Below are 16737 nucleotides of genomic sequence, written 5' to 3' on the forward strand. Positions count from 1 at the left end.
CAGAAATTCGAAAGTTTGAATGAAACGGCGCGAGTCGGCCATGTTTGTCACGAGGCGCGCAGTATATCGTAGCATAAGCTGCGCGAGGTTAGTATGGTCACGTGACACGTTTCAGCCAATGGTGAGAAGTTCGATTCGCTTCCCCGAAAAATGTTGTCATCTTTGCCAAAAATAATTTTCCTTCGCTATTTGTGACGAAGGGGGTTGGTGTCGAGTGCTCGAGCGTGAAAGTTTACCTCCGGATAAAATCGGTACGGTGTTAGTACCCTGAAATAAGGTGGCAATGTGATATCTGAGCAGCGTGCTCTGTCAAGTGGTAATATTTTACACATAAAACCAGTTGTTCCCGGGTAAGGCCTTGACAGGAGTCAGTACGGAACAACTTTCCTCGTCGCGCACCATCTCCGTCGATCTCAGTACCATAACATGGGCCTCGAACAGGCGAGTATCACATTGTCCTACGATAGTTTAATTATAGCTGGGGAGACCTAGGCTCTCCAAAAATAATGATTCGATCAGCGTTGCGCCTCCCAAACTCCCGGAATCGCCCGGAATACAGTAACCAAGTCAGAACCACCTCGACAATCTTTTCACTATTCCAGAACTCCGTTTCTCATCCGTAAAAAATTTATAGACCAAAACTGTTTCTCTTTTTTTTTTTTAACTTAAAGGTTATTTTCGAACAGCTGTTCAATTACTAATTTCTCCCCATTGCAGTGTCATCCTTTACCTCGTTCCATTCCATCTCCAAGTCCTGCGACAACCTCCGCCACGCATTGTCTTAATCTCTCTACCTCGCTCTGTTTTTCCTTCTTGGTTTATCTCTGATGTGTGATAAACCATTCCTCTAGTTCACCTCAAGCTGCCGTACTCTTTCCTCATAGCCACGCTGCCAAGTTAGACACTCTTTCTAGATTTAGGCTAGTAGCATAGATTGGCTCGACTTGATATAAATCATAAAAACTCACTAGTGTAAAATTTTCATTGAAGTAGGACAAAGTAGCGCCATTTCATTCAGTTTTATTTCTCGTAGTAATACTACGTACAACATAGGCATTAGAATTTCTTTCACATAAAATTTGACCGACACAAAAATATAGATTACTAGAAACGGTGCTGTTATTACCAGCATGAAGCGTGGCCTCGGTTCAAACCGGAATCGGTTCAATGAATCGAGAAATATATATTTCCATTATAAATTTCGTAACTCTTATTATATATTTAGACTTCTTTGGTGGTTGGAGGATAAGATCCTCGATTCTGTTTATTATACTTAAACAATAATGGTAATAATCGATTTCCCTGTAAATCAAACTCGATCTGTTCCATCGCTCTTACAGCGTTATTTCCAGAGTTCAGGAAAGCAAATTATGATTACACACCTACATGAGATGTATTTTCTCTCGTTCTCATTCTTGCTTCTTCAATGAAACAACGATGGTGATTGGCATTTAAAATCATTTCGATCTCACAAAAATATAAAAAATACAGAAAAATGGTAATTTCTGCATCAACAGCTGGTAAATTTTGAAACAGTATCTCACATTGCGTTCACGCTTTAACAGTTCAATACTTTCTCCGCACATCGCCCATTTATAATTCAACGTCTTTTTGGCATAAGCGCCTAGACGTCTGGGACATTCAGCACGAGACATATCCGTCACCTCTCGGATATCTTTGTAGAAAGTTTTGATAAATATTTCATTACTGTATCTTTATAAATGTCAAGTCCGTGAAGAATTGTTCTCTCTCTTAACACAGGTGACAAAAGAATTGCAGTGTAAGAAGATAAAAATAGATCGTATGGAAACACTGAATTTTTAAAGTGTTCAGATAAGAAGAATTAATTCTTCGGCATTTTTTAAAACATTGCCTGGGTGGTAAATAAAAATTCGAAAAAAGACAGATATATTTTGCGGAGTGTCTTGTCGAGATGCCACTACTCTACCTTGAGTTTAAACGATACCACTTTGTACACACCATAAACTTAAAGATTTTTTTGTAAAGACGTGGCAAAACATTCAAATCGTTTCACATGCAGCACTACACTTGTAGTATATGCGTACAATTATATGTAATAAGAGTATATAAGAGCGGTAAATAAGGAGTGAGGTTCGACCCCGGCGCTCAGTATTAGCAGCAAGAATAAAGCCTTTGAACTCTAAATATGTCTCTAGCTGTTCTTCCCTCGATACATCACACATTAGGGACTATACATAATTTTCTTTTCAAAATTTTGACCATTCGAAGCAATTTTTGAAGAACCTTTGAGAAATTATTGGTGACAAAAGATTAAAAACAATTTGTCCAATATTTTATATTTTTTTAACACATCTGTATCTCTTGCGACATCTATTGAATGAAAAAATTTTCATCTATCACAATCGATGATAGAGTAATGAATTTATCAATGAAATTATAGAAATATTTGATAGCAAATTACTCGATGATCCTTACATAATTACCTGTGAAACGTGTTTAGTACAAAAATGTAATTTTCTGAGGAATATCGACATACAAAGTTAAAGGAACATCCGTAAAGTGACTGATCTGTCTTGCATGGAATGAACGACACGCATGAAAAATTTTACCTCCTACTTTTATTCCATGCATTTGCTTCCTCCAATCTGTAACCAAACATTTTTTGTTGCTAATGAAGACGCAATTTATTCTTGTTTCAGATGCCAATAAAACTGACTATCAACTAGCTAAAGGTATGGAACAGACCCATGGAGTTTCGGATGGAAATATAAACATAAGTGATGTCAGTGAGTATAGATATGCTGTTTTCTTTGAAGTTAAACCATATAAGAGTAAAAAAATCTGCTTAGCATTGAGAATATAAATTTCAAAGACAGTTGAAAAGTAATAATGAGATTTACATGCCAGGGAATACAATATAGGTTTATTAGGCAAACCGGACTATTCCTTACTACATAGTTTGATATTACAGTGATATTACTACAGCTCAGTCTAGATCTACTCTCAGCTCCGTTGATGCTACACTGGCAAAGTTCAGTCTAAAAGCGAAGCATAATCAACTAGCTATATATTGATTATTTTTCAATAAAGAATAGGCAGCATGAAATACAGCTAGTGATCACAGAGTTGAATTTTACCGAAACATGTCCGAGGTCCATGTCCGCATTAAAATGACTATAACTGCTCGCTACAATTTTTATTGATAAAAGTTGTTATTTTACCAGAGAAATTCGTCTTTCAGTAAAAATATACTTGTTCTAAATCCATATATCCCATAGAACAACCTATGTAAACCATATTTATACCATTCTACTTCTCCGTGCACTCAGTTGAAGTCATTCAAACGGATCCTGGGTTTGTGGACTGTCAAGGAGAAGAGCAGAGCACATTTATGATGTACTCTGGAGGTGGTGTGGAGAATGTGGGGATGGGCTCGGCCGGTTCAGGAGGCAACCGTAGGCAGCCCTACGTAAATATCATTGAACAACCAGCGAGCAAAGCGCTTCGTTTTCGATATGAATGCGAAGGCAGATCCGCTGGTAGTATACCAGGGGTGAATAGCACACCTGAAAACAAGACCTTTCCTAAAATTCAAGTAAGATTTCAGCTGCCATTAAATCATTGAAACAGCAATCTATCGCCACTAATGTACATCTCTAACATGACTGTTACATTAATGTAGGTAGAAAATCATACGGGTCGTGCAATCGTCGTAGTATCCTGTGTTACTAAAGACCCGCCATACAGGCCACATCCGCATAATTTGGTTGGTAAAGAATCATGCGACAAAGGTATTTGTACTCTGCAAATTCCTCCTGAAAGTATGACGGTGACATTTTCTAATCTTGGCATTCAATGTGTCAAAAAGAAGGACATTGAGGAGGCGTTGAAAGTGAGGGAAGAGATTCGTGTAGACCCCTTTCGGAGTAAGTCATACTATTTAAAGTAAATATTCCTAGTGAATCAAACATGATACACTTCAAAGAAATTTCCCACACCAGGAGACAGACATGTTTTTCGCTATATCAGATAGTTTTTATCTGAAGATACTAATCAAATAATGTTATGAATTTTATTATTGCAGCGGGGTTTTCGCACAGAACTCAGCCTACTGGCATTGATTTGAATGCAGTCAGGCTTTGTTTTCAAGTATTTTTGGAAAGTACGAAAAAGGGAAAATTTTCTGTCGCTCTACAGCCTGTCGTTTCAGATCCCATATATGACAAAAGTAAGAATTTTTTGTTATACTCACATGAAATTTTATGCATTATTAACTAAGATAATGAGAAGCGACAGTTAAATTACATTTTCAAATATTAAATTGTTACAGAGGCAATGTCAGATTTGGTGATCTGTAAATTGAGTGACTGCTGTTGCACAGTAGCAGGTGGCAAAGAAATTATTCTATTATGTGAAAAGGTTGCCAAAGAAGATATTAAAGTTAGGTTTTTCGAAGAGCGTGATGGACAAGTACTTTGGGAAGGTTTTGCTGACTTCCAACCTATGAACGTTCACAAACAGGTATCGTTAATCACCATGTTCCATATTTTTGCTTATTTTAGAAATCGGGTTTCAAATCTATTCAAGTGAATGAAATGAATTCTTTGCGTGTTAGAATTACATAGTGAGTCTTCATTTTATTGAAACAGGTAGCGATAACATTCAGAACTCCGCGATATCGAACTCTCGAAGTGGATCATCCTGTGAAAGTCTTCATCCAACTGCTCAGGCCTACAGACGGTGCGACGAGTGAACCACTTGCATTTGAATTCCTCCCTCTGGATTCAGGTAGGCCTGCATTCTGGTTATTGCGCAAGGCCTTTGCGAAGAAGAAGGCCGATTACAATACTTTTGACAAAATTTTAGCCACCGAGGCTGCACTGCTTTCAAACGCTAGCCCTAAAATATCACGAACAATCGATGAGTTCAACAACAATAATCTTGAGTTTGAAAAATCGCACGATAAACTTGCCGCTCTGCGAGCTCTAAACGATCTTTACAAAGTCAAAAGTAATCAGGAGTCGCGTAATAAAGCCGACTCCCTTAATTACGATGAAAAATCGGGTTGCCACTCCGTGACCAACTGTATTACCGATAGTAATAATGTAACTGAAACAAAATTTGCTACAGATACTGTACACAATAATAATTGTAGTAACTCTGTACTGAATGGTGAGCGTGTAGTTAAAAATAACGAGCTAGATTTTGGCCAACTGAACAGATGTGACGAAATAGGGTTCGAAGCTTTGCAAAAAAACTCCGTAACTGGCAAAAATGCTGAAGTATCGGATGTAGCTAGTCTCTCCAAAGATGGCAAGTCCGACTGGTTCGATTACACAGAGGTTGGTAAGTGGGTGGACAAAACTCGAGAAGAAAAATTGAATGAGAATGTTAACGATAATGTAGGGAATGGAGAGGAAGGTAGTGAGTCCTTGAACGAGCTGCTTCTCTCTGCAGTGGCCGAAAGTGATCAAATCTATGCTGACAATCAGGTGAAGTTGTTGAACGATGCCCTTGAACAAAACCTTGGGGATCAGCCAATGGATGTAGATGTTTACGATAATCAAACCTATACCAGTCTTCAAATGGCAATGAAAAATCCGATTCAGTTACTAAATCCCCCGAGCGTTACCGTGGATCGAAAATATGAAGATGTTGCTTTACCTGCGCAAAGCCCTATCATATCTATATCCCCGCCACCTCTCGCCCCAAAGAGAGATGTGTCAAGAGACATGGACGAGAGACTTCCTCCGCTCCCACCCAAAAGAATTCGTAAAACTCCATCGATGCCTGTTTTACCTGTTGTCCCTACCTTGCCACGTCCCTCGTCAACCCATACTCTCAATGAATCCAGCTCCAACCCTAAAGCACCTCATAAAAATTTACCCTCACCGCCTAGCACTCTGACAAAACAATCCAAGCCTGGATTGTTTTCAAAACTTTTTGCCAAAAAGGCTAAAAAAGATAAGTCTGAAACCGTGACTACGGAAGCTACACCTGAAGCAGGCAGTCAATCAAATTTGATCATAGGCAGCAGCGCTTCCACTTTATACAAAGACAGCCTCAACAATTTATCTTCATCCAGTCTTCCACGACCAAGCATGACTAGCGTAACTAGTGTCAAATCACTTAGACTGGATGGTGACGAGTCCCCGCCTTACGGCATCGAGCTCACAGAAGCCGAACACTACGCTCTGTACACAACTATGGCTCCTCATGCCACTGCTTCTGAATTTGATGAAATGTCGTTTTATTACAGCCCTGTGGAGGGGGGAAAAATACTGTCAGAAAAAATTGATTCCTAAAACATCATTTAGTACATTGTCGTAATTCGTTGAACAATTGAGTTAGTTATGCATGGTCAAGAAGCAATTACACTACCCAATGTGTTTCCTGATTGTTGAGCATCTAAGAAATATTTAATAACTTCGATATACACGCTCTTACAAAGTCAGATTCGACGTCCATTTTTAGAGCCCATGGTGAGAAACAAAGCCAATAATCCTTCAAGAATTGACAAACATCATTTAATGTTTGGTGGATCCTAACAATGATTAATGGTTGCATGGCAAATTTTACTCAAAAAGTGTGTGAATGCAGTGTATTATTTATTGTCACAGTCCAATATGCACTGCAATTGCATAATGTGCAATCTATTCTTATTCCCAAGTCATTTTCAGATATTACTATTACAGAGCAGATTAAACTGACTTTATGTATGAACGTTAATATAAGATACGTCATGTCAAATAAGTTTTTCAATTGCATTTTTTGTAGAAACTTTGATGATTCTTTCCATACTAAACATACCTTTAATGGTTCATTGGTCGTAAATCAAATGTTTGTCAACAATTATTATTGTTGCTAGGTGTTTTTACAAAAAATCCCTTAAATTAAATTGTGCAAACTTTAAAATATGCAAAAATCAAGCAATAATTAGATTTTTGTCAGTAGTCAAATCCTAACTTATATGGGTCGATTTATCCATTTTTACATCGGAATTTGAGAGAAATTTGAGTACCGGAAAAATTTGGTGCTTCGCAAGTCGCTGCAAAATGTGATTATTTTAATAATATCTCGATTAGTATTAGAAATAATATATGCATTCATTGACTTTGCCACATAAATGAGATTTCAGCTGGATTAGAAAACGATTAGTGTCTGATCAACCGAAATCAATAACTATCGACCGTTTTTAAATAAACAGTTCTGTTAGTTTACGCTTTTTTTTTTTTAGTTCTTTGCCAGTAGAATTCATTTTCTATTCTGCAATGATCTAGTCAATATATGGTACTATTAATTATTAGTCAACTGTCGTTGTGTTGGTAGAAATATAATGGTTCATCAGCACTTTCCTTTTATAATGCAAACGAATTGTAAAAATTCATTCTCTGTTTTTACTGTTCAAAATTGATTATTGATCACCCCCTAAAAGCAATGGAAACATTTTAAGGATTTCCTGCGAATTATGTATAAGTATACATACTGACTTCATTTAATATCTAGTACATACAGGAAATAGCGATTTATTACTGTTGACAAACAGTATGCAGCAACTGCAATGTTTAAGTTTAGGTTTAGATTTTTCAAACGAATTGAATATTGCTCCGCCTTCGGTTTCCTTGGTGCTATTTTTGCGTAAAATAATAAATAAATTTATAATATTCTGACAAAGCAGGTGTACAAAAATGTTTGGATTTATTCTGTCGGTATAAAGCAGATCGTTATTTGTACAACAAGAATGTAAGCAAAATATTTGAACTGGGTGAGGATATTTTGGGATAAATTCCTTTGTTACCATGAGAAATATTTAACTGTCAAATATATATTGTTTTCTATTAATTCGCAGAGCGGAGAAACGTTATATTTGGTTGCTATCAGCAAATAAAATTTAAGTTATAGTTTATCTAAAATTATTTGTGCTAGCGCTGCAAACAATTTTAAACCACATTATGGTTGTTTCATATTAACATCCTAATCTTGTTCTCTATTCAAATGACTTGTAGCACAGAATGAGAAGCAGTATTATTGATAAAAAGAGAAAGAGAAAAAACCAAGATGGAAAAACGTTTCAAAGTAAAAATTATTTTAGACATCTTCGATGCCCTACATCAGGCGAAAAGCGATATTTTTAAAAGTCTATTTGGAACAGAACAGGGTGCAAGGTGCTAGGTACTGAGTATTGTTGTAGGCCCCCAAAAACTGGAAATAAGCAACGTTACCTTTAAACTTTGAACTGTGTGGCCTTCTTTTATACCGAATATTATTATTAATATATCATGTGGCGTGCAATATTAAGTAATACATGACACTTCTGCGAGGCGGTAACAGCTTTCATATTGAAGAATAATATTGATTTGTTGGGCGATTTTTGATGCTTTTAATGCGAATCGAAGTGTCTTTTACACCTCAGAATAGTGTTTTCTAACGTGTGAATCATTTGTAGATACCACATTGAAACGAAAAAGAAAATATACTAACGAATCCAACGTCAATCTGTTGAGGCATTTTCAGGCAGAAGCCGAAAGACGTGAGTATAAGCAAATAATTAATCACTTTTTGCTATTGCCTGGGTGCCTTGAGCTAAATGGTGCTGGTATCATTTTAAGTGAAAGCCAAGTATACATACCGCAGTAAAAGAGTCACAGGATTCTGTATCTTTTGGCCTAAAACGTATATTTTTTCATTCAAAAGCAGTCAATTTTACCTTATCGCCAGAATACTTCAAATTTAATTCTGCGATATGTTGTATCTTGTAAAGAGCTGTCTATTTTTTCAGCTAATTGTTCAATCACACAGATCCTTTGCCTCTTATTAATGATTTCCTACTCCACTAAAGTTATTCTTTATCAATATTTTGTATACATTTAAAGTACGAGAGTGCCGGTGGTATATCTCACAGTGTGTCAGTGAATATCACCGATTCAGAAGCGGTCTTGTGATGTGGTCATTTTTCACATTGACTTGATAGAAAGTCACAACTTTGAGGGCTGTATTCAACCTATGAACCATTTCTATTGCTAGGCCGCTTGTGAATATATTAATGAATTTCGTTGAGCAGAATGGATATCGAGCGATAGAAATCAGTATCTGTTCAAGCTATACCGATTACCATGAATTAATCTGTGTACGTCTCCTTGATATAATATATGTAATATCAAATTGCTTGAAAGGTTTGAAAGAAGTGCTTTCGAAGTGAAAAAATATTACTCGTATCCAGTCTGCTTTCAAAGCTCAATAATTGCACTCTGTTTCTTGATTAAGAACTGTAATATAAATCCTACTTGTTTCTTTCTATATAGCGTACTATTGGGCAGCTTTGTATATGATACTATGAATAATGGTTTTTCAGACTATCTTTGGGAGTAAAAAATATTTCTAAATCACTAATAGTTTCAGACAATTTTTCTTCTACAATTTTCGTATATTATCATATACGTATATGTATAACAAATAACTAAATCGTCGAACAAATCCTACCCATTTTGCACTCTAAAAGTTTACGTGAACACATAAATGCTCTTCAGAATTGGTTACAAGAATCTCCCTTATTTTCAGTCTACAGTTTCGACCTCTTCATTCAATGAAAACAATTTACTATTTCTTCTTCCACTACTGCCTGTGCATAGGTATAAGAACTTCAACAATTCTGGTGAAACATTAATTTCTTTGGACTAATACTTCTGCTCTCTTCTATATCGTTATGAGAAATCTTCAATAACTTTAATCTGTTCAAGTAAGCTTTAATAGTCGGAAGAGGGGGACATATTAACAAATAAGATGTATTCATGTAGTCAATATAAAAATGTCACACATATTTTCTCATGGTGATCCTGTATTTTGTACTTTTTTAAGAATGCATTTTATATGAATATATTAATAGGTATTTGTATCTTTTCAACTTGAGAGCAACCGGCATCTACTTACTAAAGATTTCACAATAATTGCATAGTTAGTGTGCACGTCTATCCACACCGAAATAAAAATTTGAATATGAAAATTACATTTCTTGCAGTTCTTAACAATCCGAAAGATCGATAATACTTTCTCGTGGTTCATTGTGATAATCGTCGTGGTAGGTGACCGGTGTCTCGATATTTGAAAAGTTTTTAAATAACAATGTGCTTTGAAACTATATTAAATACGTTATGAATGAAATAATGTTGTGCAATATTTGTACGAAAAATTTTTACAAACGAAAGCTTTCTGACAAAACGAAAAGAAAAGCACAGAAAAATTGAAAAAAAAAAGTATATATTTATTATCTGTATCGAATAATTATAGAATATATTATTATTTGCTGAGCCAACGAAATCACTGTTTTGCGCCTACACCCAGGTCACACGTTTCAGATCAAACACACTGCTCCTGTTAAATTAAAAACAATCAGGTACGACCTCAACATGATAAATATATTTCTAGCATTTGGTTTTTACGTCGTAACAAAATAGTTCCTTGTATTTTAATTTTTGTTTTTGGAGTTTGAGTGATTCGTCAAAACAAATCTTTAGCATGTATCCCTGATTAGCAGTGACGAATTTAGTTACTCTCATTTTCTTTGCCGATTATTTATTGAAATGTTATTTGTCAGTGTTTTTATATCTGATAATGCTCTGAGTGTTTATGTGTGGTACTTTAGCATGCAAATATTATAACGCTTCACCTAACTATCACCCTAGCCTTCCAAACTATTCCGTTGTAATATTAGTACTAACAAATTCTGTTTTCGATTATACTTATATATCCATATTTTTCATTCCACATCGCATTACCCATCTCTTTTTAACGAAATGTAACTCATTGATCGCAGTTTTGATTAAATTTTGGATAAAATTTAATGAATAAGTTTTGCCACATTTTCAGTGCTTACAAAACAATGGCTTACGTAAGGCTTGCTCTTAATGCTGTTGTTCTAGGATTTCTATACTAATTCTGATAGTACTGCGGAATATTTACAGATGGTGCCGTACAGTACCAGGCTGTAGGCTGTGGTTTGAATAAAATAAAAATTGAACCAGCCGATCATGGTCTTTCACCATTTCCAGTAGAATCTGGGACTTCCAAACACCCATATCCCAAGGACGACAGAACACCTTTGCTACAACCTTCTACTTCAATGCTGACCTACAGGTGATCATTCCTTCACGATTTTTACCAAATTTACTAGCATCGATTTGAGCTTGCATTCGTTGCTCGCTTGCTGAATAACTAGAAATTGTTTTGAGTTCTTGAGTGAGGTTCTGACATCAATATCCGAAATTACCCTATTTAATGCTTTAAGTATTCCACAGGCAACCCATATCACCAGGCCGCACTCCATCGCCGATGATTTACCCACAGACAACTGGAGCCACTGGCTACAACATTCAACTTCCGCATATTCACCAGCAGCTGCAACAACAGCCATATGGCGAACCACCTATGTTCCAGCAGTTGTACATGCATCACCCGCAGGATAAGGTAGACCAAATGAATACGGAACACCCTGGATCAAATTTTCCCCAGCCTGGTATTTCTGGTGAGCACGCAAATTCAATCTTATGAATAATATCCTTGAGACGTTGTCTCGTAATACAGTGACGATAATAGTAGACAATAGTCTTCTTAAATCCTGTATGAATTATAAAGAGAATAATCGGTTTTTACGATATTAACCTGGGCTCGTACGAATAGGGAAAACCTGGAAAACGAGACAAAGTCAAAAAATGTCGTACAAACATGGAAACGTCACGAAATTTCGTAAATGAGACTGGAATTTCATCAATTTAAAAGAAATTAGCAGGATTTTATAGCTCAGCATGCACAGAGCTGTAATTATTATGTTAATTCTAAAAAAATATTATATCAATTCTTACCAACACTTTCTTTTTTATTTTATGAAAATTACAGCCTGTCGTTATTAAATAGATTTAAACAAATCATTTGTTGGACAATATTAGGAGTACTGTAATTTTTTTTAAATATATCGTTATTAAGCGATCATCAGCAGAAAACCCGTATGTTTCAGCTACAATGCCTGTAAAAGTCAGTAAAATTTCAGGTTCTAAAAAGCGTACTAATCCTTTTTATATACTGTATCAATACAGCAATTTTATAGTCTTAGTTTTGGATAATTCATGAAAATACTTAATCAAAGACTTAAACCGACAGGAATTCAAAATCCAGTGGAGAATATCAGAGAAGGAATGGAGGCGAGCAATATATCAAACATGGATAGCCAACAGTCTGCCCCTCCTGTATGGAGCGAGCTTCCTGACCTGGATAACCTTTTCTCTGTCAATTTAGCACAAAATCTATCAAGTAACCTTCCGCTACCTCATAACTGGGACTCTCAGGTAATTATTTACAAGGATTTTACTCAGCAATGTATTACGTGTATCTTGTGTTCGGCATATTCTAAATCAGAACTTGATGAGAATTCACTTTCTTTTTTATCTTCTATATCTATTATACTTCTTTAAAGGCGCGTTCATTAATACTAAAAGTTTTTATAAAAGGAATGCTTTTAATTAAAATAGTAATTGTTCATATTAAGATGCAAAATACATTTTTTAGTTATTGCATGCTATTAATTGGCACCCAGAAGCCGGGTGTATACTTTGAACTCGTAGCTTCTTCGCAAAGGGAGAGTGTAATGTCATGCGCATTCAATTGAAGCCCACTATCCGTGTACAGAATTTGAATAAAACGTACTAAACTCCGCAGTTATCCAAAATCCAGCCATAAAATCACTATCCCAAATAAGAGATTGGGAAATAATAAATTATTTCATAGTAATGATAACCAGTGACAATGTATCTAATTACAAAGGTCGCGAATGAACGGATGGTAGAAACTGAGACAGCCACCTACAACGATGGAAACGAAAACAGTGTGATGAACAGCTTTGAAAGGTTGACTACAGCTACGACAATGCAAGGCATCCGCCAGCTCAATGAAATATTCAATCCTACCAGAGATAATAACGGATAACCATGCAGGCATGTGAAATGCTAGTCAAACGCATACAATGTGTAACAGACTACATCACTCTGTGGAATTTCCAGGGTAGCTTTGCACCCTTCTCAAAACAAAGTGTATTTTTCGAAAGTGCGCGTGCTGTTACCATCTGATGCAGCATGATGAACATTTACATAAAAATGAATTATGTAAGATTAATTTTCATCGGATTCATGATTTAAACACATGGGTTGTACTAATCGGGTACTAAGTATTGTTGTTAACTCAATGATTTTTTGATATATTTCTTTAATCTTTTTTGAAGATTTATGAGACCTTTGCACAAAAGTGGAGCATAGGTGAAATTATGAAAATCCAATAATATAATAACTAGATACCATATAATTATTGTAGTACTAGGAGTGCCTGGAATCTTATCAATTTTCATGATTCTTGTCAGTCGATGCGCCGAAAAAACCCGAAAAATTGACAACAACTTATAGGCACGTGCAATAAAATGAGCGTCTCTAACGCCATCTTCACCTCATAAAGACTCAATTTTCATGTACATATATGAATCAACAAGATGAATGTTGATCTGAGAGTCAGTTGTCAAGTTTTATCGTCGTGCATGAAGAGAGCTGATCACTGTATTTCTAATTGACGTCTTTGCAACGAGTGAATTAGTTTCTACCGACATTTGTTTTTTTTTTATCGTTACAATTTTTTGTCATACACCATTCGTTGCATATGAATACATTTTTGTGATATTAATATTCTAATACGGAAAATGAACAAAAAAATATTAGCATAGACTTCCATCCGACATGTTTATAAGATCAGATCGATAAATAGTGCCACAAACTCTCCGGAAAAAAGTATCTTGTCGAATATCTTGTGTTTCATTATTTTCATTTTTGAACAGTCCAACAAATTTCGCACAATTTTTATACAATATATGTATTGTATGTTGCTTTTAACAAAATCGCTGTTCAAGACTTGATGAAACTTTTTAAAACCTTATTTTGTAGTAGCATGTACCTTAATCATATGTATATGCATTATACATACGTATGCATAGGTATACGTACTAAGTCCCTGAAAAGACTACGACCCTAATTTAGTAGGCGATAGTAAAACTGACATTCAATTTTAATTTTACCGATAAATTTTAATTATACGAACAGACTACCCGGCAATTTCAAATTTACATTTTTTTCGCGATTTCAACGATGTATTTGGAAAGTACGCACGTGTGGTGTTGCGTATGTGTAAATGTTTGAATGAGATGAGACTCACTTATTGTTAGAGTGGGTGAGAAAGGATGAATTTATGTAAATAAATTTTTTTTCACTGTTAAAATTATACATAAATATATAAATTTATATTAAAACGTACACTATTATTATTATTATTATTATTATTGTTGTTGTTGTTGTTGTCATTGTAAAACAAACTTAAACCCCATACTTTCCCGACGATTCATAGAGAAAAATTTATGTTATCTACCTATTGCAGGTTCCTTAGATCTTATTCTCCTGCTCAATAAACTGTATATTACCATGTCACTAGCAGCAAATATGCATTATCAATAAAATATTTACAAAATACAAAATCCGTTGGCCCTTTTGTTCCAGAGTCAGTACATTTGAGCCTCCAACTTACTGGAAATCTCATTTAAATTTAGATGGGTAATTGTCGTTCCTATAAGTGCAGGAGGTTTTAGAGATGAAGCTGATCACTAATATGGGGTAGAAAAATTCATTTCGTTTATTGAATACCAATAGTTTCTAATGCAATATTGATGTGTGGAAAGTTTGCAAATGACGCGTCTTCGTACGCTCAACTGCCATTTCATTACGTCATAAACAACACTTGACGTTCAACAACGTTGAGCCAAGGCCGCTGATTTCATTAGCCAGTTCCGTTAGATCCGACGAATGAAATCACAAGTCGAGACATACTTCTTGTGGATCATGAGCGGGCTCCTGTCACCTGAATATTTCCTTGTTGAATCGTGACATGTTTACAAAAAGATTAATGATGGCATGGATTCTCTCTGGCTACGTGTGTGCTTTTATACGTCTGTATCTCCCTTTCGGAAGTGAAAGCAATTCTGAAATCGTAAAAGCGGTGAATATTCGACAAGTCGGTAATTCCAATCGGCCATGTTTGATGTGCCGTCATTTTATTTATTTCATCAATTTTCATAATAAATATTATCAGCGATCTACGTTAGAAATGACTGAGATACGGACCTACACTTTTTATAAAGACGGATACCCCCGGGTAAATTTGTGTGACCAGTTTTCGGCGGGAAGTGAGCCCAGGTGGGCCTGGGACCGTAAGAGGGTTTTGCTCAGTCGACTTTACCTAACGGGCTCGCACCGACATTCGTAGCAGCCAAAGTAGTGTCGGTATGAAAGCTTGAGATTGAGTCGATACAAAGTGAGTACGTAAGACTACTTGTCGACTGCGACTTAGATATGTCGATCAGCTCGATCATCCCCGTGGGAAGACGCTTAACCGCGGCCAACCGCCTCCGACGACCACCGCGTCCACCGCCAACCACCGTCAACGACCTCCTCCCACCTCCGACGACCATCGTCCTCCTCGACCACCTTGTCCCCGCCCTTCTCCTCCTCCTCGCCATTTGTCGTCCTCGTCTTTCTCGACCGCCGCCGATCGCTTCCCAACCACCACCAAACACTTCCTACCCGCTCCAACCACCGCCAAACGCCTCCTACCACCCCCTGCTGCCTCCTACCACCTCCTACCATTTCCGAACAGCTCCAACCACCTCCGACCACCGCCGACCACCTTCATCCTCTTCGTCTCCCTGCTCCACCATGTATTCTATAACATTAATTGAATTTTCGTAGGCATAGAATCGAAACGCTGTTTTAGCTGGTTGCAAGTGAAATATCTACGTTAGGTAGAGAAGCAGAATTGTTTTTCAAGAAGTGTTCGTATGGAAATAAATTTAGAGTAACTAATACATCACAGATGCGCTAATTTTGGTCGAGATGAAATGGATGCTCCGTATATGAGACAGTATTTAAAGACCTATAAAAAGGTGATTGTCGGCGATCTTGTCTTTGATAGGGAGAGATAGAACGGAGCTTCTTCAAACTTCGAGTGTGATTTAACACACATTTGAAGGGTACGAGCAAAAATTTTCATCATCCAACTGTCGCAGAACGGCAGCGTTATTAGCTGACCCGTTAACTGAAGAATATATCTTTAGTCAACGGCTGACCATCGAAGGGCCTAGCCGCTCGAGTCTGGAATCGGCAGGAAAGATGAAGTGCGTATTTCTTGTCTTCGTATCATATCATCATACATCATACATCGTATATCATACATAGTATTAAAGTTCGAAACCAAAGTTTGGATGTTCGGGTATTCGGATGTTCAGAAAGTGACAACACCAAAATTTTTTTTTCTCTTGACGTCAGCGATCTATATAGACGAAAATCAGCTAGCCGAATTCCTCAGTCCGGAAACAACCGTGCAGTAGATAGGACGTATGAGAATCGCGCTCCGCAGATTTCGAGTACCGGTTTTTCTACTTCCTGGATCCTGCGCTCCAGGTCTGCTTCGTGGTGCAACTCGACTTCCAGGACAAGCGCTCCGTAGTTTCTGCGCTCAAGGTCCACTACCTGGTGAAGCTCGACTTCAGGGACAAGCGCTCCGTAGTTTCTGCGCTCCAGGTCCACTACCTGGTGAAACTCGACTTCCAGAACAAGCGTTCCGTAGTTTCTACACTCCAGGTCCGCTACCTAGTGAAACTCGACATCCAGAAAAAGCGCTCCG

At 36.8% G+C, this 16737-nt stretch overlaps 1 protein-coding gene across 4 annotated transcripts; it reads left to right on the plus strand.

Annotated features, from left to right (window-relative positions):
• The first annotated feature begins 116 nt into the window (after window positions 1–116).
• Window positions 117–14531, plus strand: LOC107224271 (embryonic polarity protein dorsal). 4 transcript variants are annotated; one of them, XM_046734944.1, is made up of 12 exons: window positions 125–441; window positions 2682–2768; window positions 3312–3577; window positions 3665–3908; window positions 4067–4210; window positions 4313–4503; window positions 4632–4770; window positions 8429–8512; window positions 10941–11112; window positions 11274–11500; window positions 12133–12317; window positions 12793–14531. In XM_046734944.1, the coding sequence occupies exons 2-12, from the start codon at window positions 2717–2719 to the stop codon at window positions 12952–12954; spliced, it is 1866 nt and encodes a 621-aa protein (XP_046590900.1). In that variant the 5' UTR covers window positions 125–441; window positions 2682–2716; the 3' UTR covers window positions 12955–14531. The 4 variants fall into 4 exon arrangements, 3 of the variants coding, with proteins under 3 accessions (XP_015519750.2, XP_046590900.1, XP_046590901.1); XM_046734945.1 differs by lacking the exon at window positions 8429–8512; XR_006903454.1 differs by lacking the exons at window positions 11274–11500; window positions 12133–12317; window positions 12793–14531 and having other exon boundaries at window positions 117–441; window positions 4632–8512; window positions 10941–11005.
• The last annotated feature ends 2206 nt before the right edge of the window (window positions 14532–16737 follow it).

The sequence above is a fragment of the Neodiprion lecontei genome, chromosome 3 (assembly GCF_021901455.1).
Source record: "Neodiprion lecontei isolate iyNeoLeco1 chromosome 3, iyNeoLeco1.1, whole genome shotgun sequence".
Lineage (NCBI taxonomy): Eukaryota > Metazoa > Arthropoda > Insecta > Hymenoptera > Diprionidae > Neodiprion > Neodiprion lecontei.